General features: G+C 40.9%; 2 protein-coding genes across 5 annotated transcripts in view; both read left to right on the top strand.

The window, feature by feature from the left end:
* VPS36 (vacuolar protein sorting 36 homolog) overlaps positions 1–13,193 on the top strand; it is a 29,716-nt gene extending 16,523 nt beyond the window's left edge. The window contains exons 7-14 of the mRNA XM_040448313.1: positions 4,765–4,797; positions 4,921–4,998; positions 5,632–5,766; positions 7,391–7,456; positions 8,861–8,925; positions 9,544–9,628; positions 10,535–10,611; positions 10,695–13,193. Of these exons, the coding sequence (XP_040304247.1) occupies positions 4,765–4,797; positions 4,921–4,998; positions 5,632–5,766; positions 7,391–7,456; positions 8,861–8,925; positions 9,544–9,628; positions 10,535–10,611; positions 10,695–10,788 (633 nt within the window). The 3' untranslated portion in view covers positions 10,789–13,193. The remainder of the gene's footprint in view (positions 1–4,764; positions 4,798–4,920; positions 4,999–5,631; positions 5,767–7,390; positions 7,457–8,860; positions 8,926–9,543; positions 9,629–10,534; positions 10,612–10,694) is intronic.
* Positions 13,194–16,918: 3,725 nt separating this feature from the next.
* Positions 16,919–27,342, top strand: part of THSD1 (thrombospondin type 1 domain containing 1) — a 29,886-nt gene continuing 19,462 nt past the window's right edge. The window contains exons 1-3 of one of the 4 annotated variants that reach the window (XM_040448308.1): positions 16,919–17,074; positions 19,940–20,088; positions 24,596–25,561. In XM_040448308.1, the coding sequence (XP_040304242.1) occupies positions 20,031–20,088; positions 24,596–25,561 (1,024 nt within the window). In that variant the 5' untranslated portion in view covers positions 16,919–17,074; positions 19,940–20,030. Of the gene's footprint in view, positions 17,075–17,246; positions 20,089–24,595; positions 25,562–27,342 lie in introns of those variants that run through there. The other 3 variants (XM_040448310.1, XM_040448312.1, XM_040448311.1) reach the window with 3 other exon arrangements.

Genomic DNA, 27,342 nt, shown 5'->3' with positions numbered 1-27,342 from the left:
CTGCTAGGACTCTATCTCTGCTGGGCTGATATTTATTTCTAGTCCTTTTTAGTGGAAAGAGCTAGGTGTTTGTTTATTTGTTTGAGTACAAGTGCCTCATAAGGTCATAGTGATACTTCCTGTTCAAAGTCAGGATACCACTACCAAATAATTACTAAAACAGTTAAAAAGATTGTGTGTGTGTGTGTGTGTGTGTGTGTATGTGAACTCCCCATTATTCCCAATTTTAAACATAGATGTGCAGTATCTGAAGATTCAGCCACTGGGTGCACTCTCTCTGCTCTGGCTCTCAGTGAGTCCTAGTTGTACAGGTAACTATGTGTGACACCACCAGTCCTGATGTGGACCTCCCTCCAGTAGATTTTTCAGAAGTGCTCACGGGAACAGTATTCCCTGAGTTCTGGCATGTTTGTATCCCTTGTACATGAAGTCATTTGGTGGATTTAAAATCCTTGGCTCACGTGTTCTTTCCTTGAGTGCCTTTAATCGGTTGCTTTCAGTTTTGTGTCTGGCATGAAGTGCTGCTGTCGAAGAGGGAGGCTAATCTAATTCTTCACCACCTTAAAAGTCAGTATTTTTCCTAGATGCCCAAAGGCTTTTTTCCCCCCTTTTTTCGAAAGCCCAGTAATTTTAGCAGAATGTGTCAATGTGTTAGTCATTCTGGGTTGTTATTTTCAGGTACACGAGACGCTTTCAGAATTCGGTTCCAGAAACTGTTTCTTTTAATTTTAGGGAGTTTTTTTTTTTCAATTTTATAGTTTTTAATAATTGCTTTTAATTTTTCTTCGGTGACTCCTGTTAGCTGTATGCTGGAGCTCTACTGCCTAGCTTTACTGCTCGCAACTTTCTTTCAGACCCTTTTTATCTCTTTCATTTCTGTTTCATTTAGAAGATTTCCCTCTTTTTAAACTTTTGTTTCTCTTAATATACTATCTGTTGTGTATTCACTTTTGCGTTCTGTCTAATATAGTCATTATTTCTGAATTGATTTTTTAAAAATTCTTTCATGAATCCTGTCACCTCATTTCTGACTTATTTTGTCTACTCATGGCTTGTGTCATTTTATTAACGTCTTTTAGCTCATGTTGAAATAAAAGGTTCTTTGATCCGATCTATGAGCATGTCAGTCTGGCTTGCTTTTGTTGTCTGTAATGTTACTCTCCTTATTTTCTTTTTTCTCGTAATAACTTTGTGTGGCATTTGACCTTGCTGCTTGGCTGTTGCTATTTTTCTTTTCTTTTTTTTTTGAAACAGCTCTTTTTATTTGTAAAGCTTATTACTCTTTTAGAGAGCGTGTGAGCAGGGAAGGGGCAGAGAGAGAGGGAGAGAGAATCCCAAGCAGGCTCCGCACTGTCAGCGCAGAGCCTGATACAGGGCTTGATTCAGAAACCATGAGATCATGACCTGAGCCGAAGTCAGATGCTTAACTGACTGAGCCATCCAGGCGCCCCTGCTGTACTATTTTTTATGTTAAATTAGTTTTGCTGCCCTTTCAGGGAAAGGCCTAGTGTCGGGTAGCTGGTCTTATTCCACAGAGCCCACTTTTCTTCTGTGTTGATGCATTATTAAAAACGGTGGTGGCCTGCTTTCTGGTTTCCTGACCCTATTCCCTTCCTCTGTTTTTTATCTGGACCTTTCTTCCCCCCTTCGTCTCTCTTTTTTTTTTTTGAGTTTATTTATTTATTTTGAGAAAGAGAGCGTGCAAGAGCAAGGGTGGGGCAGAGAGAAAGGGAGAGAGAGAATCCTAAGTAGGCTCTGTGCCGACAGCACAGAGCCCCACTTGGGGCTCCATCCCACACTCTGTGAGACCATGACCTGAGCTGAAATTGAGTTAGTCCCTTAACCGACTAAGCCACCCAGGCACCCCTAGAGGTTATTATAGCTATTTTGTCATTTAGTTTTATAGTATATGCTGCCTATGGGTTTTTGGTTTTGAGATCTAGTTGCGCTGTCTTGTTTCATGTTAAGATTTAGAGAGATTAAAAAACTATGCTGTCATTTAGCCACCATCTTCCCAGAATCTTTAAATTCATAAAATTCCAGCATTTTGGCATTAAAGGGGTTTTTTCTATCCAGAGAAGTAATCATCTCAGAGCTAGTGACTAGATTCAGAACCAGGGTTATGAGAACTCAGTCTTCTGATTTGCAGACAAGTGTAGTCGACTGCATCATAGCTACTGTCTTTATCATTCAGAAGGTACTATCACTGCCCTCTTTCAGTGACATTTACTGTCATCCTTTTGTGTGACACTTTTGGAGATGGCACGGAGCAGTGAACTAATTTTGAATTAGTATTCTTCTGAATTGTGCCATACCAATTTGGTGTTCAAAATAATGTTTTTCTTGGGGCGCCTGGGTGGCTTAGTCGGTTAAGCATCGAACTTCCGCTCAGGTCATGATCTCACGGTTTTGTGAGTTCGAGCCCCATGTCGGGCTCTGCGCGGATGGTGCAGAGCCTGCTTGGGATTCTCTGTCTCTGTCCCTGCCCCACTCATTCTGTCTCTCTCTAAATAAATAAACTTAAAAATTTTTTTTAATTAAAAAAACCCAAAATAATGTTTTTCTTAATTTATGAAATGCTGCTGTGTTTCAATCTAATTTCCGTGGAGTTGCATAGCTCAAAGGATTCAATACAGTCATCGTGCTCGTTCATGCAGGTCAGTAGTTTATTCAGCAGGTGGTCCTTGCTCTCCACTTTGTGCAAGCCCTGCATCAGGTTGATGTTTTAGATATTGTGATGATGCACCAGACAGGCAAGCAAACAGGCATTCTCTACAGCAGGAGAAATGCTGCGTTAGAGAAAATGGCGGCTGCTGCAGGAACACATTATATGGCCTCTAACTTCCTTGGGGTTCAGGGAAGTCTTGTTAGCAAAAGTAATGGAAGTCAAGGCCTGAAAGTTTAGCAGGCACTAACAGAAGACTAGTAGAGATAAGAGGATCCAGGTAGAGGGAACAGAATATGTAAAGGTACAAAATCAAGAAAACCAAAACAGAATATTCAAGAATATATTAATAGTTACTAAAGCTGATAACCAAATTAATGACTGGAAACAAGAAATAATGCTATAAATCAGCATTACGAGGGTATTTTTAAAGCAGATGTCATTGTTTTTTTTAATTGGAGTAGAAATTTGACTGTGGACTTGGTAGAGGGTTAGAAAGTTCTGTAAACTGGCAGATAAAATAGCAGAGTGGGCAAATGCATCTGTTCTGCATTTGCACATGTGTTGCTTTTATTGTAGGTAGTTTCTCTACCTCTTTTTTGGACAATTGGCTAATTCCTTATTTTAGAATAATAATATGGATAGATGTGAGGAAGCTTTCATTTGTGTTTTATGATTACTTAAAATATAGATAATTCTTCTAAGACACTAAAATATTTGTATTTGTCTTTTACAGACTGTAAGCAAGAGGGCTAATTGATGTATTCTGTGTGGACTCACTATTACTTTTAGCATATTTTTTCTATGGGAATGTAACCTAGTAAATAAAGTGATTTACCATATAAAATTTTTAAAGTGTTGTCTTACTAGTGTTCCCTACCCCGGTAAAAGAAATCTGTAAATATTTTGTATATTCAAAGTAAAAATCTAAGTGTGTAAAGTGTCTGTGTCTTTTATTTTTGAAAACTAGGTTGGTGTGTGATTTGCCCTCCATTTAAATGTTAGAGTTGACTTAGTTTCAGAGCTGGTGCCCCGAGTTTCCCACAAAAGGTTTCCTGCATCTGCTGGCTGTTGCTGATAAGAATCCAGTGTTTAAGCCTTTTGTTTATCTGAGGAAATTCCTGTTAGGTGTGTGCACATTCCCCTTTGTTCTCAGTATTAGCCTTAGTAAGTCTGGCCATAAGAATCTTACACAACACTCTATTCTTTTAGCAAAATCCTTTTGCAGATGGGGGATACTTTTCTGTATGTGATTACGATGGGCATGGGCTTATCAGAATCTGCTGACCATTATTCTGTATCGACCAAAAGATTCTTCAGTTAATGCGAAGTTGCTTAATTGGCTTAAAAAAATAACATTTGTGCACATCATTTGGCAGATGTTCTTCATTGGAAGTACGTTTTTGGCGATATGAAATAAATTTACTATAAATATGTCTGATTAAAGTTTGAAGAGGCCTTTGAAGTGGATACTCATTGTAGTAAATCAAACAATTAATGGGTTTTATTTAGGTATATTTTGGTGGTATTTGAATGTTTTTCTTTTGTGATATCCACTACATCCCAAGCTACAAGTATAAACTCTTCAATATTTAGAGGCTGAGGTTTACAGTTTCAGTTAAGTCACACCTGCTATTAAAGCCAAAATTGTTGTGCCCAAAGAAGTATTCTGGCAGCTGCACATTGCCATTTTCAACCAGGAAAGCTTTACAATGCCTTTGATTCTTGACCTCCCATCAGGAAATGGTTTTGGCAAAAACCAGTGACAAATTCTCTTACTTATGTGAAAGAACAGTAAACAATATTTTCTGAACGATTTATTACTTATGTCACCTTTTGTTTGTTTAATCAATCATAACCTTTTTCTTTGAAAATTTGAAAAGTTGTTTTTTGCAGTTTGTTTTGGAAAATTTATGGTTTCTTAGCTAAACTGAATCCTTAGGATAAGATAGGCTTATTACTTATGTAAATATTTATATAAATAGATATTTGTAAGAAGTTTTCATAAATTTTTGTCAAAAGGAAGAAAATAGAGTGCTTCATTACTTAAAAACATCTTCAATCTTTAGATTCCAACAAAAACTCATTTCTCATTTCAGGCCTTTGAAGACCTCAGCAAGCTAATGGTCAAGGTATATGTAACTTACACCTATTAAATTCTTACCAATTATGATGTAAGTTTTGAACTTGTGTTTTGTTAACAAGGCACTTTGGGGACTTTTTTTTTTTTCAGTCTTTTGCTGTTCTCTTCACAGGCTAAGGAAATGGTGGAGTTATCAAAATCAATTGCTAATAAGATTAAAGACAAGCAAGGTGACATCACAGAAGATGAGGTAAATAGATTGCTTTTTTAAGGCATTAGAAACCAGGTTACACAAATAACAGTGATGTTTCAGTGGTTTAGCAGTTTCTTTCTTAATGGAGTGTTTTCTTTTAGGACTTGCGAGTATATGAAAGTGCTAATGGAAAAGTCAACCATAAAAACTTTGCTGATTCTAGTAGGGTTAAAGGATACTTCTGTACATTCTCTTAGAGTGTGGAAAAGAGAGATATTGAAATGTGGAAGGAGTGGTTGTTTTATACATATCCATAAATTTGATACTTGTTTCAGTAAATTTCAGTACAATCTGGTCACAGCCATTTTCCTTTCTAGGTTTTTGGCTCTATCATTTGGTTGGCCTTAAATACAGCATAGTTGCTCCCTAGCCGCTTCTCACACCAAACTCATGAGTTCAGTGGAGTATGAGATATCAAGATAGAAAAAAGAAGAAGAATTAGCTTCACACAGGGAACTACTGGAAATCCACTTTCTTAGAATTCACACTATCAAAACACAGTAGAAGAAATGGGTAGATACAGATATAATTGAGTAGAATTGAATTTATGATAGAAAGATTTTCAATGTTGGGGTGGAAAGACTAATTCTGCTTTTTAGTCTTTTTGTGCACTTTCTCCTCTTATTATAGACCATCAGGTTTAAATCCTATTTGCTGAGCATGGGAATAGCTAACCCAGTTACCAGGGAGACCTGCGGCTCGGGCACACAGTACCACATGCAGCTGGCCAAACAGCTGGCTGGGATACTGCAGGCGCCGCTGGAGGTAAAAACAAAACCTGAGTGGTCTCTTTCGGTTGTGTTAAATTTTCTCCGTGTCATCAGAAATCTTAACAAGGGTTTAACTCCTTTCACAGTATGGTTACTATTCAACTAACATGTTATTTTTTTGTTCAGGAATATTAAATTAGTGTTTTGTTTTGTTTTTTTTTTTGTCAAAATCTAAGTTGTTTTCAATTCCCATTTCAGATATCTGTAACTTCCTAAATCTATTTGATATAAAGTTTTTCTTCTCTCCTGTTTTCAAAAGGAAACATATGATCTCTAGATGTTTACATATATTTCTATATATCTAGTCTGAATATATAGTGTGCTGTTGTAATTTGATAACACAGATATATCTTCTAACATGACTCAGGCAATCAAAACTTTACTTATTAAAGCACTCATATTAAGAAGTATTTCCAACATGACAAAATAAGAAAAATATAATGAATCCCTGCATGCCCATCATCCAGGTTTATCTGTAAACATTGTCCACTCGAAATTATTTTAAAGCAGGGGCACCTAGGTGGTTTAGTTGGTAAGTGTCCTGACTCTTGATTTCAGTTCAGGTGATGATCTCACAGTTGGTGTGTTTGAGCCCCGTGTAGGGCTCTACACTGACAGTGCAGAGCCTGCTTGGATTGTCTCTCTTCCTCTCTGCCCCTCCCCGACTCGCAGGCCCACACTCACGCACTCTCTCAAAGCGAATAAATAAACATTTAAAAAATATTATTTTAAAGCAAATCCAAGACATCACATTACTTTATCTGTAAATTTTTCAATATGTAATTACAATGATAAAGATGCCTGTAATGTAATTATAATCCCATTTCACAAATTAAAAATTATTTTCAATATAATCAAATACCTACTTAGTGTTCACATTTTTTCTTATAGTTAGTTTGTTCAAATCAGGGTACTTTGCAATTGGTTGATTTGCCACCCAGGTGTTTTTTGTTTGTTTGTTTGTTTGTTTTTAATTCCGTGGGTTTCCCTCTCCTCTTTTTTTCTCTCCTATAAAATTTATTTACTGAAGAAACTAGTGGTTTTTCTTATAGAGTGTCTCAGAGTCTGGATTTTGCTGACTTGTATGTTAACATACTTCCCTGCCTTATGTATTCCCTGTAGACTGGTAGTTATATCTAGAAGTTCTTTTTTTTTTTTTTTTTTTCTGCTGGATATTTCATAGAGGGTGCTGTGCATTTCCGTCAGCAGGTACAGAATGTCTTTTTTTGTGTGTGATGTTAGCAGCTACTAACACTCAATGTCTAGGTCCGTTACTTCATTAGAGATTACAATGGTGATATTGCCATTTAATTCTATAATTTTTTCATTTATTAGTTGTAATACTCAAAACATTTAAATACACTTTTTGAAACTTGGTGTAGAGGCCCTCTTTTCATTTATGTAAATGTTGAAACAGTAATAATGATGTTAAAGTCCAAATACTGAATTTGAAATGCTTCACGTATCTGGCTAGGTTTTCCTGTGTGCAAATTTAGTTTTTAAAAGGCTTCTTAGGAAATTTTATGAATCCTGATTTCACTCTGCTTATGATTTCTGTTAAGGAATGCTAACTTGTATGAACTATAACATCATACTTTTTAAATTTCGTATTTTAACAGGAACGAGGGGGAATAATGTCACTTACGGAGGTATACTGTTTAGTAAACCGAGCTCGAGGAATGGAGGTAAGAATAGAACATTTAGATATTCTTTTAACTAAATATAGACTTTCTTAACATAATACAAGTTCCCCTGCAGTGAATACAATTTGAGGAAGGGTTGAGAATATCAAAACCATCTGAGAAGCAGTGTGGTGCAGTGACAAGAATGCTGTCCTGCCCTGGGGATCTAGGAGGTAAGCGCTCTTCCTGGTTTTACCAGTGACATGCTGATTGACCTTGAGTAGCTTACTTTTAACTTCACGGAGACTCGGTTGTCCTACGTCTAAAACAAGGATTTGGACTGATTGATACCTTCTGGCTTTAATATTCTCTGTTTGTATTGTGATTAGTAAGGTTGTGCATGAGGCCTTTTCCCTGCGACAGTTCAGTGTTTGGACTAACTGGGTTGGACACAGATGGCCTGGAGAGAAACAGAGGGAAAGCTGCCCTCTGCCTTTGGCCGTGAATCAGCAGCGGCTGCTCCTCAGCTCTCATTGCCCCTTCACACCCACATGTGTATGGTCCGTGCACTCTTTGTGCCCTTCAGTCAAACAGTTTTGCGGTGTCAGCAGTCACCTCTGTGCAGAGAACTCCTACATCTTTCAAGCGCCCACCCCAGGTTCACGAGCAAAGCCTCTGCTCTGTTTTCATTTGAATAGTCCTCAAGACTGCCGTCAGTGAGTACCTCCTACTGACCATGCCTCCCAGCACCTCAGTGAGGCAGCTACTTTTACTGTCCCCGTCTTGGGGATAATATGAGGATGAGGAACTTGAGGCTTCCAGAGATTAAATTATTTGACCAAAGCTGCACCTGGAAATAGAGGTTTGACAGGCATTCGGACCCAGGCTGGGCCTATGACTCCAAGCTGTATTTGTCAAACGCCACAGTGGGCTGATTCTTTAAGGTTGCATGGGTCTGGAAGGGTGGCCACTAGCTAGCTACATGTGACGACTGTGAACTTGAAATACACCTAACCCAAACTGAGATATGCTGTAAGTGTAAATTACACACCAGATTTAGAATACTCAGTACAGAAGAAAGAAATGTTAAATATCTCATTGATAATTTTTATATTGATTATATGTTGATGTTTTAGATTTATTGGCTTAAATAAAATACATGTTTTAAAATTAATTTCACCTGTTTCTTTTTATTTTATTAATATGACTACTAGAAGACTTAGAGTTACATATACGGCTTGCATCGCTTTCTGTCGGATAGCACTGCTTTGCTTCTTTGTTAATCCTTTTTTCCTTGTGGTGATTAAGGCAACATGAAAGCCTTGCTAAATGATTATTTATTTATTTATTTATTTATTTTAAATAAAAAAAAAAAATAGACTCCACACCCACACCCACCATGGGCCTTGAACACACGAGCATCACTCTGTTAATTTGTAGTATAAACTGGATTTTCTTTCCTATTAGTTGCTCTCACCAGAAGATCTAGTGAATGCATGCAAGATGCTGGAAGCACTACAGTTACCTCTCAGGTAAAAGAACCTCTGCAGGAAGAGTGCCAGCTTGAGCCACTGTTCCTCACACAGTAGACAGGAAAACCCTGCCAGGTCTGCCCACACAGGTCTGTGCATGGTGAACCAACACATCGCCCCTCTGGGAATTATACCGTGTGAGCAGAAATCACTTGTTCTCCTAGCTTCCCTCCTTATCGGGGCTGTACATGGCCTGAGGGGCTAGTGGGCCAACTCTTGTTGATTTGGGGCAATGAAAGAAGAATGTGGGCTCTCCTATGAGGTCAGAATAACCAGCCCCTCTGCTAGACGTTTCGTGCTTGTTTCTGGAGATTTAAAACTACAGATGTTCAGCTGTGAATTGTATTTTCCTCCCTTCAGATTAAAAAAAAAAAAAAAAAAAAGTGCCAGACATATTTTATTTAGCCTGTGGATTATAGTTCATAATGTTATTAACTGTATTTATTCGTGAGTTCCTAGTTATGCTGTAGTTGCCTGTGGTTGTTATGTTTTAGATGCTGTTTTGTGGTAATATTGCCCTCATGCCCAGCATAAAAGAAAGTACAGGATATTTGTACCTCCTTAGTGGTTGAAGATCCTAGATACTCACGGCTTGGTTTTCCCATCTGCGGTTTTCAGGCTCCGAGTTTTTGACAGTGGCGTCATGGTAATTGAGCTTCAGTCCCACAAGGAAGAGGAAATGGTGGCCTCAGCCTTGGAGACCGTATGTGAACCAGTTTCCTCATTAGTCTGCCCACCAAGACGTGACTCCATAGCAACTTGAGAAACAGGCTTTCCTTTTGAATTTAATTTTTCTAAAAAGTAATGTTTGTAGACCCAATTAAAAACACCTATTAACATGAGTGAATACTAATCAAAATGATACTTTTAAAGCTTTTTGAGACTTGCCAAGGAGAATTAGAATTCCTGAGGTGTTATCTTTTTGTTTGAATCTCAGTCTTGCGGACAGGTTTTTAACTTTGTTCATCAGAATGTTACCCTTGACTGAACTTTTTCTTTCAGTACCACCTACATAAACAGTCTTATAAAACATCACAAGTTGTTTTATGAAATAATTGCTTCAAAAAAACACGAAAAGGAACTGTAGTTTAGATGGATTTTACCAGCCAAACTACTGCTGTTACTCATTAGGAGACTTGAAACATTACTGCCTTCATAGCCTCTGTGGCGAGCCTGCCTAATTTAAATATTTATTACATTTATTTTAAATTAGAGGAAAACCTCAAGACTATAGATATTTCTACCATATATTTTAAGCTAAACCTATATATGAGAACCCTATATGTGGGACATGCAGTATGTACTCCATTAGAATTTATTATATGTTCCTTTTCAGAATATCAAGGGTTATTTTGGGGGTTGAGTACAGTGCCTTTGTAACTTTGTAGAGGGCTTCATGATGTTTTAGGCTCTGCTATATTCATTCTGGGCCCTCCCGCATTTGTAGAATTGAGCATTAGTGAAGAAGATTTAGTTCAATATTGAATATTCTTGAGTTTTATTAGGAAATTCAATATATTATTTCCTGAGCATAATGGTAGACATTCTCCCTAGGTTAGTACCTAGGTGGCCAAATTATCATATTTTTTTCCTGCTGTGTTTCTGTTAGGTTTCAGAAAAGGGATCCCTGACATCAGAAGAGTTTGCTAAGCTGGTGGGAATGTCTGTCCTCCTGGCTAAGGAAAGGTAAGCGAGTCCTTGGTCTTCATTACAACTGTGTTTGTGTTTCTGAATGGACAGATGATTGTGGTTTTCCCCTTGACTCCTAGGTTGCTTCTGGCAGAGAAGATGGGCCATCTTTGCCGAGATGATTCAGTGGAAGGCTTGCGGTTTTACCCAAATTTATTTATGACACAGAGCTAAGGGTTTTGGATTTAAAATACTTCTTGTCCATACACTTGTATCATGTAGAGGTTGTATGACATTGAGCTCAGAGTAAACCTTGATGAACTGAGAATTTCTGGAACTTTACACTATAATATAAAACCCTTTTAATTTCTCCCTAAATATTACGGTCCAGGAAGTTTACTTAGGATAAATATAGGAAAATACAGAAAACTGAATGCCACAGTGAGTTGGAAATCATGCTACAGTTGTATAGAGCCCTCAGGGTTTAACTTGAAATATGGTGAATTTTAACTTGATCCTCAAATCTGTTTTTTTAAAGAAGGGAATTTAGTTATTAATGGGGGAAGAAGTTGAGTGTTTGGACAGGTTAGATCATTTTTCTGGTGTGACTAAGATTCACTGAATTATAAACAAAGTTTTTCCTCTGCATCTAATGTGCCCATTATGGGAGAGGGTTCATGAAGCAAGTCATACGTACAGTGTAGCTTAACTGACAACACTGAACAGGACGTGAAACCACAGAACGCCACATGAGGCTTCTCCTAAGTAAGGGCTTTTCTTTAGAAGCAGTTATAAGCATGTCTTCAACAGACACCTTAAAAAAGGAGAGAGTTGTATTTGACTTACGTATGTATAGTCTGACTAGTTTTTTTTTTTCCAAGTAATGATTTCATAGCTGGCATTTAAAGAATGCAACTATGTCATTTTGTTTTAAAAATGCTGTGGATTTTGAAACTGAATTAATGAGCTGTATAGACACGCCCAGAGATGTGATTACAAATTTGGAACTTAGAGGGTTCAGGAATACCCTAGGGTTGTGCGGGGGAGGGGCCGGGAGAACCTTTAGGTCGCTTAAACAGGAACCTTGGTGCTCTTTGACCTGGAAAGCCAAGGACAGGAACATTGAAAGGGGACAAGTAATTGGTCTCCTTTTCCTACTCGTAAGGAGTTTCAACACTGCACTTTAAAAAAATATTTCATATCCCAGCAATATTTTTTTTCTTTACCCCATATATTAGAAGCTGTGTTGAGAAACTATGTCACTAACAAGTATTACCAAGATAACAAAAAACTGGCTACTCCTGAATTTCGATTGTTTGAGTTCTAAGATGGACCGCCTGACTTCATATGTCGGTGTGTTGGCATTACCTCAAACTCAGGGACCCCACAGGGACGCAAAGAGATCCCCTTCTAAGACTGCGTCGAAAGTGGGAAGCAGGGATGGTTTTCGGCCAAGCCTCCAGAAGGGATAGTGTCTGCACTGAGAGACCCATGGTGACCAGCAGGTGGGGATACCCAGGCCTAAGCTCTGGGATCCCTAAGATGTCACTGAGTGAGGTGGAGGGCCCCCTGCAGATGCCCTTTGGGGAGTTGCAGGGATCCTCAGCTGTAGACCCAGGGAATCCCTCCCACTGCAGCCAGAGTCAGTCTCTGACCCCCGCCTGCAAAAGTGGCTGTTGCTGCTTCACATCCTCCAGCGTTACTGGAATGTCTTCATTTTCCAAACTTGTCGCTCATTCTGTCTTGTGATGACAGATAGCCCCTAATGTCCTCATTGTTCAGCCTCAGTGTTTTGGGGGAATTCAGTGTCTAGCCAAACAGTGGCCCCGTGTCTTTCAGGCCATCGTGTAGACTTGTTTGTGTGGCACTCCTGTTTCTGGGTCACACTCACACTGCTCTGGCAGACTTGTACACGCATGTTCATATGCACTTGCACACACGCTTACACACATGATGTCTCATCTGGCTAAGGCTTTTCAGAAATTACAAAGGTAAATGATAATCTGTTTCAGCAGTTGGAATGAATTGCAATTGAGATTGTCTGAGCTACTGGATCTAGCTCTTATGATTTGGATTCATTACAGCAAACTCCCACGGTTCAACATATTTATTTACATTAGTGTGACAACACATTAACAGAAATGGAGCAGTCTAAATTGTATAAAGTGAACTAGGAGGAAGAAAAGTGACGTGACTATATTTTGCACATGTCACTTTAATTAGAAAACAAGTATGATTGATTTTACTGTTAAAGTGGGCATTCTTCACTGTTTCTAGACTTATATACGTATATTTTTGATTCCACCCCCCCCCCCCATTCCCCCCCCCCCCTTTTTTTTTTTTTTTTTTTTTTGCCAAATAAGATGTTATTTTGGTCTTCTATTGGTAGAAGTTATGTTTAAATACAACCAATCAGGCCCTAAATGCAAAAAAATTCATCTCGGTGCTTATCACTGGTATAATTATTATTTTTGCTTTACTAACTTTGCTCTTAGGAGCATAAATTTGTAGCTTTATGATAATGGGATTTTTCTAGTCACTATCAAAGATTTTTTTACACTGTACAAGTGAAGGTTGTTTTCAGGATTAAATGATTGGAATTAATGTATATAGAGTAAAATTACTGGAAAATTTGTAAATGATTTTTCTTACCTTGGTGTTCTTTTTAAAATACTCTTTGAAAAACATATGAAAATGATAAACTTTTAATCAGAATAAGCCAGTACGTTAAACATTTTTTCTTTATTTTTGACCTCAAGATCTTACTGTTTTAGTTGTTCTGAAAGAATGGGAAATGGCTCATGAACTTTTTTTTTTTTAATTTTTTGATGTGAATTTCATGGTTGACTAACCTTGTGCATTCGCGTGAATGTACTGTCTCTCCAAGTATTGGTTCCCTATAACCAGACTCGCCTGGCCAGACGTGGATTCATCAGGTGGTCATTCTCATGTTCTGCCCAACAATATCAGCGTTTTCATTTTGGTACAGTAGAGTCACACCTATAAGCTGGTTAGATTTTTAAAGACTGTGCCTTGGAATGAAATCAAGCATGCTTAAAATGATCCCTGAAACTCTTAAATTGCCAGTGAAGTTCTTTATATCGTCTTACAGGTAGAATCCCTATAGAGTGACACATGGGTATGAATATATTATGAATATAGTAAGTACAATATACAATAAAAACTACATAGCAACAGTAGACATTTATAACACCAATAATTAAACTATTTAAATGTGTGTCTTGTTTTTGTTTTTTGGCCAAGAGTTATGGTTGAATTTCTGTGAATTTATTTGCTAATCCCATCCCTTATTAAGACAGATCTAGAGTGTGAGCTCCGTAAGGGGAGAGCTTTTTGTCTGGTGTGTTTGTGGATATATCCTCAGAGCCTAGAACAGAACCTGGCACATAATAAGCACTCAATAAATATTAACTGAATGAATGAACTCTCATGTATATACCTATTTATAACCTGGCTCCATTTATCCTACTTTATCTCCCATTCAATTCAATAAAAAAATTTTTTGTTAAAAATCCATATTGACTGTGTGAGGAATTACGTGGGCCGCCGGTGGGGGGTGGAAACAAAATGAATAAGATACAGTCCCAGCCTTTAAAAGGGTGGCGCCGTTAGGGAAATAGACATGTAAACAACCTTACCTGAAGATCGAATGAAGTACGTGTCATGGAAGGGGCACAGGTACATGCTGTGCAAGACAGAAGGAGGATCCTTTAGTTCTTGTGGGAGAGGAAGAGCCTCATAAACTAGGCTCACAAGGACCAAGAGATCGTCAGTAAGTGGAGGCTGTTGGGTTAGAGGAACAGCATGAGGTGTGCCCCTTCCCGTTCCTGGGGCATACTTCCTTTGACTCTGCAGACTTCCCTTTCTTAACTGTTTCCCCATTCACTTCTCCATCTCCACCCCAATTATCATACTGTGCTCATTCCTACCTGCTTTAGAAAAATCTGTTTTCAGTATATGACTCTATTTCTAAATTCCATAATAGTTATTATCTGTCCTGTGTACATGACTATATTTTGTCTTGGAGCCATAAAAAAATAGAGGAATTGGGTTTCTTTAAAGTTCAAAGATTCAATGGGTGCCTCGGTGGCTCAGTCGGTTAAACATCCGACTTCAGCTCAGGTCATATCTCACAGTTCATGAGTTCGAGCCCCGCATCGGGCTTTGTGCTGACAGCTCAGAGCCTGGAGCCTGCTTTGGATTCTGTGTCTCCCTCTCTCTCTGCTCTTCCCCCGCTCATGCTCTCTCTCTCCTTCAAAAATAAATAAGAACATCAAAACAAAATAAAACTCAAAGATTCATATAATTGAATCTTTTAAATCTTTTCTGGTTTCGGTCAGTGATTGTACATGGTAGGTTCCTAGTTAAGTATTAGCTGAATACTTGAATGATTTTTGGATTATGATGTGTCATGAATTTACTCGCAAACCTAAGTCTGTGTCCTTTACCATATGCCCAAGAGGTTTCTCAACCAGACTTGTCAGGACTCAGCCCGTCTGAGATACTGTGTCTTACATGACATGGGGCATATCCATGATGTGGGAAGCACGCCAGAAATCAGGTTAACACACGTGTAAGATCTTGTTATTACAGTGTGAAAATTGGGTCATTTGTGTTCTTCCTTGAGTCCTGATAATCATGAGTCAGTTAAAGCTTTTCTCTCAGAGCATTATCTGAGGAAGTAAAAGATCTCTCCATGTGTATAAAGGACACTGTTGAGATTGTGAATGCGTTTTACACAATTTGCACAAAATTACTAGACCAGTCACTGACCCTGAAAGAGAATTAAAGGTACCTTGACAGCAGCTTGTTTTAATTAATCCCAGCAAGACCATATCACTGTTCTTTTGGAAGCTTTTTTTCCCTACATGCCTATGCCGCGTTCCTTTACCAAAAATTACGCCCTTACGTGTGCAAAAAAGACAGAAATGCAGTCTGACAAGAATTCTGATTAAGACAAAAATGACCAAGCATCTCAATACAGCTGTTACTTAAAAAGTGTCCAAGTGCACTGATCCAGTCACTTGTACCTGGATTTAGGTCCTCCTAAATTCCAAGGGTAGATTTGTAGGGAGAGTGTGTGTCTGCAAGATTAATGCAGAGCAAGTTGCTTTCCATATATATATTCCTCTTCGTCACCACACTACGTCAGTACACCTGGGGGAGAGGAGGGATTAAGTGTTTGCCAAGGTTACTGAGGTAGGGCTAGAACGAAGCTTTCTATAACTCCAAAGCCCATTCTTTATGTTGAGCTTTTACTTTCAAAAACGCCAAGGACTGTGGCATGTATTTGAAAAGAAATCCCAACTTGAGCTGATGAATGGATGTTGGACTAGACGATTCTGTCAGTGAAAGCTTGGATGGATTGAGTTGGTACTGATAGGATTAATTATTGGACAAGATAAGTACTTAGCAAATTTGGTACCTCGGACAACCTCTGATAACTCTGATAATCAAGGAATTGTGCTATCTTTTCAAAGATTAAGTGACGGATTCAAGCACCTGCAAATGCTGTATTTTTGTTTGAAAAATTGAGGTAAAATTTCAGTGAAATGCACAGATCTTAAGATGGACGCATTTTAACAAATGCGTAATAGATCATGTAACTCACACCCCAGCCAACAGAACATATCTGACATCCCCAAAGTTCCCTGGTGCCTCTTTCCAGTCACCTGCTCCCTAGAGGCCACCACTATGTTCTGATTTCTATTACCACACACTACTTTTGTCTGTAAAATGGTATGTTTTGCGTAAAAGAAAAGCAAATGGGAAACTATTCACATTTTTTTCCCCGTGTACTGAAAACCAAGCACAGCTGTTAAGGTGCAACTCTATCCTCTAGCATTCTTTTCAAAAGACAACTTTAACACCTGAGAATTAAGAGTTTATTAAATGTCACTTTTTATGTTTTCAATTAAACCAACTCTGGCTCCTGAGAGAGAAAAATCGAAACTGAGATGCACTTGACCTGATTCTCTTTTGACAATCCCCAAGAACATTTGGGAAGCCAAAGTTTACTGCCCACCAGTTAGGCCACTTGGATGACCTACTTTTGTGGTCCCCAGAAGAAAATGACACCGGGGGAGAAGTGACTGAATCGGAATGAGGGGAGACCGTGGCTCGCCCTTGGCCCCGGCCGTGGGCCGTGGGCCGTGGGCCGCGGGCGAGGACGCGTCGGGGCTCTGCCCGGCTTCCCGAGGCTCCGCCGGCCGCGCGCGCTTGGGAGGATGCGCAGCCCAGAGCGGGTGGGGTTGACTTCGCCCGCTGCCCGGCCCCCCGCCCTCCGGTGCCGCCCTCCCTGCGCCGTCCGTCGGGGGCGGGCCTGGGCGGGGCAGCGGAGCCGAGCGCCAGCGGGCTCAGGCGGGCAGTCCCGGGACGCGGGATGCTCTGCGCGTTTCCTCGCGGCCCCTGAGGCCACCAGCCCGCCGCCCGCCGCCCGCCGCCCGCCGCCCGGCTCGCTCGCCCCAGCTCTGGCCGCTGCGCCCGCCGGTCCCGAGAGGTAGGAAGACCCTGCTGTCCCCCAGCCCCCGTGGGCGCTGCTGTGCTGCCGGAGTCCCCGGCGGCTCCGGGGGGTGGGGGTGGGGGTGGGGGGTCGGGCAATACTCCTCGGACCCTGCCCGCCCCGCCCTCCCCGCCCGCTCGGAGCGCAGGTGGAGGTGCTGTGGCAGCTCCCTCCGCCGCTGGGTGCTCAGCCTCCGCCCCAGGGGATACTCTGTAGAAAGTGTCCGTCTGCGCGTCTCGGAGTCCCGGCTCTCTTGTCACAGGTGTCGGCGGGAGACGCAGGCTGGCTGCAGCCTGGTGTTGAGTCCGATGGGTTGGGACCCTTGAAAGATAGCGTCTTGGGGGTGCTCCGCGTTTCTGAACAAGTTTGGCTATTTCCAGAAAGAAATCTTTTCTGGGGTACACACTGTATGAGATTTCAGCAGTTCAGAACCGTCCTCATTTTCATGGAGCTCTGTGCTGACAACTTGGGCAGGGCTAGATTTCCAGGCATGAACTTGACTTGCAGGCCTTTGGGAAACTGTAGATGTGGGGAGCGCACAGCCTCCTAGGGAAGCTGCGTCCAGTCCGTGGGACCAGGGCAGAGCCACTGCACTGAGTGTATAAATAATGCCTGTTTACACAGGCTGCTTTGGAACTAGGGATTTCCGGTTAATAAATATTATTATTAGATGGATGCACACGAGCGTGTGCCCGTTTGTCAGAAGGGATAGAGTCACTTTGCTTCTTTTTCTTTTCCCTTTAATTCTTCGATAAATCACTGGTCCTAGTAGAGTTTAGGTTAATTGCCTTTCTTTTTCCGCAGCAATGAAGACAACGTAGGAATCAATCTTAACTGGTTTCAGCAAAAGCAGGGGCTCTGAGCTCGGCGTGATGCCATTAGCCACTGAAAATATTGACTGCTTCTCCCTACCCTCTAGCTGATGCATTTGGAATTTTTCTGTAAATGTTTATGTCTGAATGCTCTATAGAAGTGTTTTTAAATGTGTGTAAAATAGACGTAAGTTTTTATTTTCTCAAAATGATTCTCAAGCCAAACAGTGTAAAAGTAGATAGTCTTGGTTTTGGGAACAACATGTTGGAAGACAATAAGCAAACAAAGTAAAAAGAGAGAGAGGAAGGAAGGAATCTTATTTTTTAAAAAAATGTGCTTTTTACCCAGCGTTCCATTCCATTGTGGGGTGCTCTCTTAAGGTCTTCAAATTAGTGAATGGGCTAGTAAAACTTAAGCATTTATTTTCAAAAGCTTAAGAACATTTTAAAAATCCTTATGATTTTTAGGTAGGTTTATTTTTCCATTTCCATTCAGTTCTAAATACAGATTATCACACTATTCTGTGTTTTACTCATCATTTTTATAAGAAGGAAAATGTGTTACAATCACAACATCAGTTGCGATTAGGAGCTTCTTTAAAAAATGGTTATCATGGAAAATCAAGCAATTTGGGAGGAGCCCATTCAACTTTTGGGAGCCAGGGATCCTTGCCCCTCCTTACTCTGGTTACTTGAGTATCAGTAATTCAAAAGGAAGCGTTTTATTGCCGTAAGTGCCCAAACTTGCCTGGGGGATACGGAGATGTTCACCTGCTGTCTTCGACCATGTTTCCCAGTCCAGGTTCAAGGAAAAGATTGGGTCAAATCTATGCCTAATTCCAGCAAAGTGGAATTTTCTTTTTATGTTGGGGAGGGGAGTGACCCTTAATCATCTGCCTAATTACACTTCAAATCTCTGTTTCCCTTTGAGGAAGTACAGTGTTTCCTTTGTTCAACCAACTCCTACTGAAAGAAAGCTAATAGAGACAAATCCGTCCCCCCCCCCCCCCCCGTGGATTTTTTTTTTTTTATTTCAACAGGCCTTTTAATTCCATTAATTTCTGTCTTTTCTGAAGAGATGTACATATATATTTGGAATATAGTATATTATTAAAATAGACTAACTGTGGATAATGGGGAAATGTAAACATTAAGAAAAGACCTGGTTGATTATGCTTACTAGCCCATAGTTTAGTAGATTTCAATTGAAAAAAATTGACAAGGGCCCTGAATCTTATTCTACAGTCTAGTCTATTTATAGACTAGTCTATTTATAGACAAAGTAAGTGCCCCCTCCCACAAATCGTCTGAAGCACAGGCCAGCAAGGTATTTCCTACCCTCCTAGGTGGTCTGGCAAGACTGCTGCATGAAATCATCTGCCTCCTGATGCATTACTGACAGCAACAAGTATTGGGAAACTGACAGAAGATGATAATTGTTATTTATCTGTTTTCTCTTGAGAGTACCCTAAACAATGGAAGTCAGTGTCACAGGGAGTTCACATTTAAATGCAACACTCTGAGTATCTTTTTAAAAGGCTTGATAGTTTTGATATAGCTCCTAGGCATTAAGAAATGAAGCAATCCAGATAACATGCAGGAAAGACAGTGGTTGTAAGTCCATTTGTAGAAGCGAGCCCGGTCAATGAAGCACAGTGCAAAATGAAAATTTGGCAAAATTTTAGCAAATTGATTGGCGCGAAAATGCCAAACAAATAGGTGAAAGTGTATTATCCAGACTGGCTCTTAACTTTGATGAAATTCAGCACATAAACTCTCCACTTAAGCATGTGTTACAAAGATAAGAGACTTGGTGTTTTGCAAAAATAAGCTTGGTGTTGGACACACCTGCATGTGCTTAACAGGTGAGCTGTAATGGAACCAAAGGGACATACAAGCACAAGTCATTTCCCCGGGGAAAATTAATGTCCTCCCTATTTTCAGTGGCACCCATGAAGTTTGACTTCTCAGAATGGTTTTGCCATTTCATGATTACTATTTTGTGAATCACATTGAACAGAGGCATCATTTTTTGAGATTCTAATTTCAGGTGTTTTTGAAAAAAAAAGCACAAAAAAAACACAGTTTGGATGTGAGAAAGGACATGAGGAGACCAAAGACCTGGGATTTTGCTGATCAGAATGAAACAAATGTTGAAAGACTTTTCAAATCTACTCTTGGTGGTACTTTGTGACTATGGTGAGTATTATTAAGTATACATCATGCTGTCAGTGTCAATGAAGAAACATAAATGTGGGGTTTATAAATGCATGGATGTTGATGACCCTGCATGAAGGAGGCAGGGCACGTCTATAGTGCAGTACCTTTTAAACTGGAATCCTTGCAACCCTGGGTTCTCTTAAGGTTCTATATATATTGATGCAAAATTCCCTTTAAATATATTTTTAAGCCTTTAAAAAGAGAATTTAAAAAAAGGCATTTCATTTATTAATTTTTTGAAAATTTTTAATGTTTATTTATTTTTGAGAGAGACAGACAGAGCATGCATAGGGATACAGGCAGAGAAAGGGAGACACAGAATCCGAAGCAGGCTCCAGGCTCTGAGTTGTCAGCACAGAGCCTGATGTGGGGCTTGAACCCATGAACCATGAGATCATAACCCGAGCCACCCAAGTGCCCCTCATTTTCATTTAAGCAAACTGGAGACAAGCATGTTATGTTGAATTTTCTTTGACTGATGTCCTAGTAATTCGGTATTATACATTAAAACTCTCAGACACACATGAATGTGTGGTTGTTTGTTTGTTTGTTTGTTTTTAATTGGGATTCTCCGTTTGATTTCACTTTACAGGAGAGTTTTGCTGTTAAAATATCTTTGGAACCAGTCCAAATTTCTGTCCTTGCCAATTGTTTGCCTTGGACAAGTTTCTTGTTGACATCACAGCGCTGTTGTGATGATAAAATAGGAAAGGGAAAACACCTTGTCTGAGCCTAGAGTAGGTGATTACTGTTACTTCTCTTTATTCACTTTGTTTCAACTGAAAATTGAGTTCGTTACTCAGAGAGTTTTATGCAACTACTGAACCTTAACAGATTCAATAATATACTACTTTTCTTTTGATGATTTCCAAATATTTCATAGACATCTAAGCAGTTCATGGTATAAGAGTGGAAATTGTTTTCAAATTGAAGAAACATGATCCAAGGGATCATGGCTTGTGTGATATCAGTGACACATCCACATAACTGGACCAGAGTGTGGACTGTTCATTTTGTCCATTGAATCGCCTTCCTCAGCCTTTTCATTTGAAGAAGTTTATTTAAACAAGAAGATGCTTGGGGTGCCTGGGTGGCTCAGTCAGTTGGGAGGCCGACTTCGGCTCAGGTCATGATCTCGCAGTCCATGAGTTCGAGCCCCGCATCGGGCTCTGTGCTGACAGCTCAGAGCCTGGAGCCTGTTTCGGATTCTGTGTCTCCCTCTCTCTGACCCTCCCCCATTCATGCTCTGTCTCTCTATCTCAAAAATAAATAAACGTTAAAAAAAATTAAAAAAAAAAATAAAATAAACAAGAAGATGCTTGATTTGTTGAAAATGAGCCTGGGATTCAATTATCTTAATGTTATTCATCCCTTGTTAAAATCCCTATCACTCCATGTGTAACAACAGCCTCATACAAAAAATTACAAAAGTGTCCTTGGTTTCGTAATGATAAAGACATCAGAATTTTCCATTTGTACACAGTGTGCAAGGATGTTTGTCATTGAGAGTAAATATCTTACTGGAATATGAGAATAAAAGTTCAATGAGCATAAAATAACATAGAAGTTGAGTGCACATGCTGCTAATGGAAAAGGAAGTATTTTCCTAGACCTGGGTTTTTTCCCTCCCCATTTGATATTGATCAAAATATACCATTAACAGTTGTTTTTAATGCAACATGCTTATATTGAGACACCAATTACTTTATTATTTTTTTTTAAATTTTTTTTTTCAACGTTTATTTATTTTTGGGACAGAGAGAGACAGAGCATGAACGGGCGAGGGGCAGAGAGAGAGGGAGACACAGAATCGGAAACAGGCTCCAGGCTCTGAGCCATCAGCCCAGAGCCCGACGCGGGGCTCTAACTCACGGACCGTGAGATCGTGACCTGGTTGAAGTCGGACGCTTAACCGACTGCGCCACCCAGGCGCCCCATAGACACCAATTACTTTAAATAAAGGAATGGGGAGAGGCGAACTAAAAGAATGGAGAAAAGTACACTGTGGTAGCCAGAATGTGGTACAATTGAATTGTAGTTTTTTAAATGAGGATGTATTCTTGTCTATGAAAATAAGTGTTCTATAGTAAAGCAAGGTCTCTCCTCAGTACTCCTCAGTACACCTGCTCTCTGGGCTGCTGGAACCCATCAACTGTATCTTTTTTCTCCATTACTGACTGGGCCTGTGTGTCTTTTCAATTTATTGGATGCCCATCAAATCAGAGTCTTATTTGCCTGGTTGACAATCTCTATCATGTTTGTTAGTTATCCTAAGTTGTGTGTGGTCTCAATCTTAAAATGCATTAAAAACTGTCCTGCCCCATGAGATTCAAGTCAATCTGATCTTTGTTCTCAGTCTTAACTCCTTCCTCCGTCTTAACTCCTCTTTAGGCACCTGTTTACAAATAGGTGCTGGGTGGCCTCTGAACCAGGCACAGCTGTGTCAGAATCAGCACCCTTCCTCAACTTTGACTTCTCTCCCTCCAAAAGAGAGTATCTCTCAACTTCCATTTTAACTGAAGGAAAAAGAAAAAAAGAAAAAAAAAAACAACAAAACCTTCATTCTATTATGGTTTTCAAGCAAGTGTTGATCAAGCATTCCAGTCTATCCAAGTTTTATATATTTGATTTCATCTCATCTCAAATAAGAAATGTGTAAAGCACTGAGCTGTTTAAAAAGGAAAAACAGGGGCATGTGGGGGGCTCAGTCGTTAAGCGTCCGACATTGATTCAGGTCCCGATCTCACGGCTCATGTTCGTGAGATGCGGTTTGAGACTCGCATCCAGTCTCTGTGCTGACAGCTCAGAGCCTGGAGCCTGCTTAGATTCTGTGTCTCCCTCTCTCTGTGCCAGTACCCTGCTCATGCTCTGTCTCTGTCTCTCTCTTTCACAAAAATAAATAAATAAACGTTCAAAAAAACACAAAAAAACCCCTCTATGTGCCAATATATTCACGTACTGATTCTAATGATCATTAACCGAATACACGTAAGGGTATATTTAAAGACCACCAGCCCAGATAACACTTTGATGGCCTTTGGACATATATGTATGCCATGATATGTGTATATTATGTATGTATAAGATAATCACAATAAGAATAATAAATTCATGCTCACACATGTTATTTTTCAAGCCAAAAGAACCCTGGAGTGCCTTAAATCCAGAATTGTTTCTTACCCTAGCCATGGGCCCGCTGATTGTTGCCCTGCCAAATGCTGTCTCCTTTGATATGTATTTGGATAGGATTCAAAATAGAAACAAGGATTCCTGTGTGTCTGTGTCCACTCTTTACTTGAGCTGCTCTGATGGGTTTCTTTTTTAAAAAGATATGATTGATCTTAACTGAGTGATAGTTGTGGGCTAGCAGTCATCTATCACATCGAGGCTAGCAATGGTTACTGTGATGTCACTAAAATTGCCGAGAAGCCTGGCTATTTCATAAACATTCGCTCTATCCCTTGGATGACCTGTGCAGAAGAAAGTGTCAGCAATTCTTATTCATCTAAAAATTTCTGCTTCATACGAACCAAGGGCACTGGTTCCTTTACTGGTGGAAATGCTTAAGTACTTGGCTTGAATATCAGAAAATAACTTGGAAGCATATTTATGTCTTCCATTTTAAGTCATCTACAGCCATCTGTATTGCATCATGCAAATCAAGTTTTCTCACTTTACTGTTTATCCATTTCCCCCAAATACCTAGACACCAGACTATGATTTATCAAAACAAAACACAACAAAACTCAACTGAGTGAATTTGAAGATCTAATTGGCTTTATGAAGCAATTCCTGAATCAGGCAGCGTCCCATCTAGCAAGTAGCGATGGTCCTAAAAGTTGCACAAAATGGAAGGTTTTTATGGGAAGGAGGGTGGGGCAAGAAGTTATTAGCAAAAGAACAGAAGGGATTATTTTCAGGCCAAGATGTCTTTTTTGCGGGGGGGGGGGGGAGGGAGTTGGGTGTCTTTAGCAGGTATTTTTTATCATGGAGATAACCTCTCTAGTGCAAGAAATTTCAGATTCCCAGATTCAACCCAGGTAGGTTGAAACTATGAAGTCTGGGTTTGCCGTCCTGGGGGGCAAATGTCTCCATGTAGGGCTTCCCCCCCCCCTTTTCTTTTTAACAAATTAAAATGAGAAAAGTAAGGTATTGGATTTACATCTTGAGAATGATCAATTGTTACTCTTGCTTTATAGATTTTCATTGCAGATGTGTTGCTTTGCTGAATGTGGTGAATTCAGGGTATTTATCTCTAATTCCTTGTTTTAAGCATAACCATGAAAGAGGATGAACGTGCAGAGCCACTTTAGAATGAAAACAGTGCAGGTGCCCAACTAACAGAATCCGCACTCAGCATCACTCAACGCACCCTTTGGCTGAGTTTCACACTTCTCTTATGTTTAAAGTGCTGCTTTCTTTCATGTCTCCAACAGTGCTACTCAAAGATCCCTTTGTAAAACCAATTCTCACCATTTCATTTCAGTTCTTGCAGAAGCTGAATACCTCCTCTTGGGAAAGCCCGGCCATGTAGCACTAAGCAACAATACAGTATCGGTGGGTTTCCAGTATGTCAGTGGGGCTAATGGGACGCTGAGGAATGTATCTATCCTGTTGTTGGAGGCCAACACCAATCAGACTGTTACCACCAAATACCTCCTGACCAACCAGTCCCGGGGAACACTGGAGTTCGAATGCTTCTACTTCAAGGAGGCGGGGGACTACTGGTTCACCATGACTCCAGAAGCGGCAGACAACAGCACTCCAGTCCACCTGTGGGAGCAAAGTGCCTTTCTCAAGGTGGAATGGCCTGTCTTTCATGTTGACCTGAATAGGACATCCAGGGCAGCAGAAGGCACCTTCCAGGTGGGCCTTTTTACCAGTCAACCACTGTGCTCATTCCCTGCGGACCAACCTGACATCTTGGTGGATGTCATCTTTACCAACAGTCTTCCCGAGGCAAGAACGAGTCCAGGACAGCCGCTGGAGATAAGAACCAGCAAGAGGACACAACTCTCTCAAGGTCAGTGGGTTGAGTTTGGCTGTGCACCCGTGGGGCCGGAAGCCTACGTCACTGTGGTGCTGAAGCTGCTCGGCCAAGACTCGGTCATTACCTCCACGGGACCCATTGACCTGGCCCAGAAATTTGGATACAAACTGGTGACGGTGCCGGAACTCACGTGTGAGTCGGCAGTGGAGGTGATGGTGCTGCCTCCCCCGTGCGTCTTCGTCCAGGGAGTGATCGGGGTCTTCAAGGAGGCCCCCAGACGCCCTGGGGAAGGGACCATTCGGCTGGCTGAAAACAGCCTGACCTTGGGAGAGAGGAGAACAGTATTCAACTGCACTTTGTTTGACATGGGGAGGAATAAATACTGCTTTGACTTTGGCGTTTCAAGCAGAAGCCGTTTTTCCACAAAGGAGAGGGAGTGCATGCTAATCCAGAGAAACATAGGTTCGTATTGAGATTTTGTTTTTATTTATTTATTTTGAGAGAGAGCACGCGCGCGCAAGGTGCAGAGGGGCAGGGGGGGAGAGAGAGAGAGAGAGTTCCAAGCAGGCTCTGCACTGTCAGCACGGAGCCTGATGTGGGGCTTGAACTCACAAACCACAAGATCATGACCTGAGCTGAAGTCTGTTGCTTAACCGAAAGGGCCGCCTAGGCCCCCGGGTTGGTATTGAGATTTCAAAAAATTTTTAACCAAACTGGTGCATTCATGCAGTGAAAATTATTATTTTGAATTTAGGTGAGCTGTACCATCGTTGTTATGGTTCCCTTCCCATAATGTCGCAAATGGCATTGTCCATCCTTATCTGAAAAATTAGGAGTAATGATAAGCAGACCCAGCTCCCTGCTTACCTCTCTAGGTCTCAGTTCCCCCATTAGTAAAACAGGGATAATAATGGTTTCTGCCTCAGAGTTGTGAGAATTCAGTGAAAAACATGTGCACGGTTCTCCGCATTGTGCCTGGCATATAGGGACCAGGTGCTTCCAGTAAACCTTAGCTGCTGTGCATTATAGTTAAAAAAGTTCTATTATTACATCATATGGCAAATCCGTGGCAGGTAAGAGCAGAATTCAAAGCTAAATCTCAAATTGTATGTAGTTAACTTCTGGCTTCCTCTAGCGGATCATGTCTCTTTCCTGTTACATCTTTCTTTTACAGGAATGAGTTTCTTTAGAAGTGAGATTTCAAAGCAAGATTTCCCAAAAGTTCAGATTCTCAATTCTTTGCATAATGCCCTACCTAATCACAAAGAAGTGGGGTTATTACCATTCCATCCATGCCCCATGCTCCTCTTTGCATTTCTTTTCCTTTTCCTGGGTGCAGGCCTGGTCTTGGCGAGAGAATCATGCGGCAGGGATTGTCCCGTTTGCTTACGTCTTCATCCCCGCTAAGCTCCATGCACCCCGAGGGCCCAAGCGTCTGTCTTTGGAACCCCAAGTGTTTCTTGCTCCAAATTCACCCACTTTCTCTCCTTGGAAGCTCATTGCCTTTGACTTTCTCTGCACCCTGTGGTCACTTCTCTGCTTGCACTTACCTCTCTGTCCAGCCTGGATTCTATGGCCCGTTTCATCTCTCTCCTACCAATACCCTAAACTCCTGTGCCGTGTTATCCTTCTGATGCACGAATCCAGCTGCCTGCCCACTGCATGGAGGCTGGATGAGGTCACACCCGGGAGACAGGGGCACTGGGAGTGGGTTGCACCTCCCTCCTCAGCCGGGCCCACCATGCTACCCTGGCCAGCGCTGCTCCTGTTCTCTAGAACACCGCCCCCGCAGACCTCAACCCCTGCCCCATGGCTGACTCTCAGAGCTGAGTTTGTCTCCTGCCACACAGGGCAGCTGGCAGCCATCTGGTACGAGCCACCTCACCCTCCCACTAAAATATCTGTGCGCCTGCAGCCATCAGTCCTCCTTTGTCACCACCATGGAAGAAGTGTCACTCCTCCAGTGCGAGGTCAACCTTGCCCTCTGCTGTGGACCCCAGTGTCTTTGCTCATATCAGGAATCCTCTGTTAATCCTGATCCCCTCTCCCTCTTCTGTCTCTAACTGTCCCTTGATGGGCTTCTCCCCAACAGCTCTGAAATATGCTTAATTCTCTTATCTAAAAATACAGCCAACACCACCCCGCATCCCCTGGTTCTCCCCCACATAATACCGTCTTTCTCTCTCCTTCCTTTTATAGCCCAGGTTCTTGAAAAAGTCACCTATACACTGCGGTGTATTTCC

Source organism: Herpailurus yagouaroundi, unplaced genomic scaffold (assembly GCF_014898765.1).
Source record: "Herpailurus yagouaroundi ecotype Mexico unplaced genomic scaffold, PumYag 197, whole genome shotgun sequence".
Lineage (NCBI taxonomy): Eukaryota > Metazoa > Chordata > Mammalia > Carnivora > Felidae > Herpailurus > Herpailurus yagouaroundi.
This window is presented reverse-complemented; position numbering and strand designations above follow the sequence as displayed.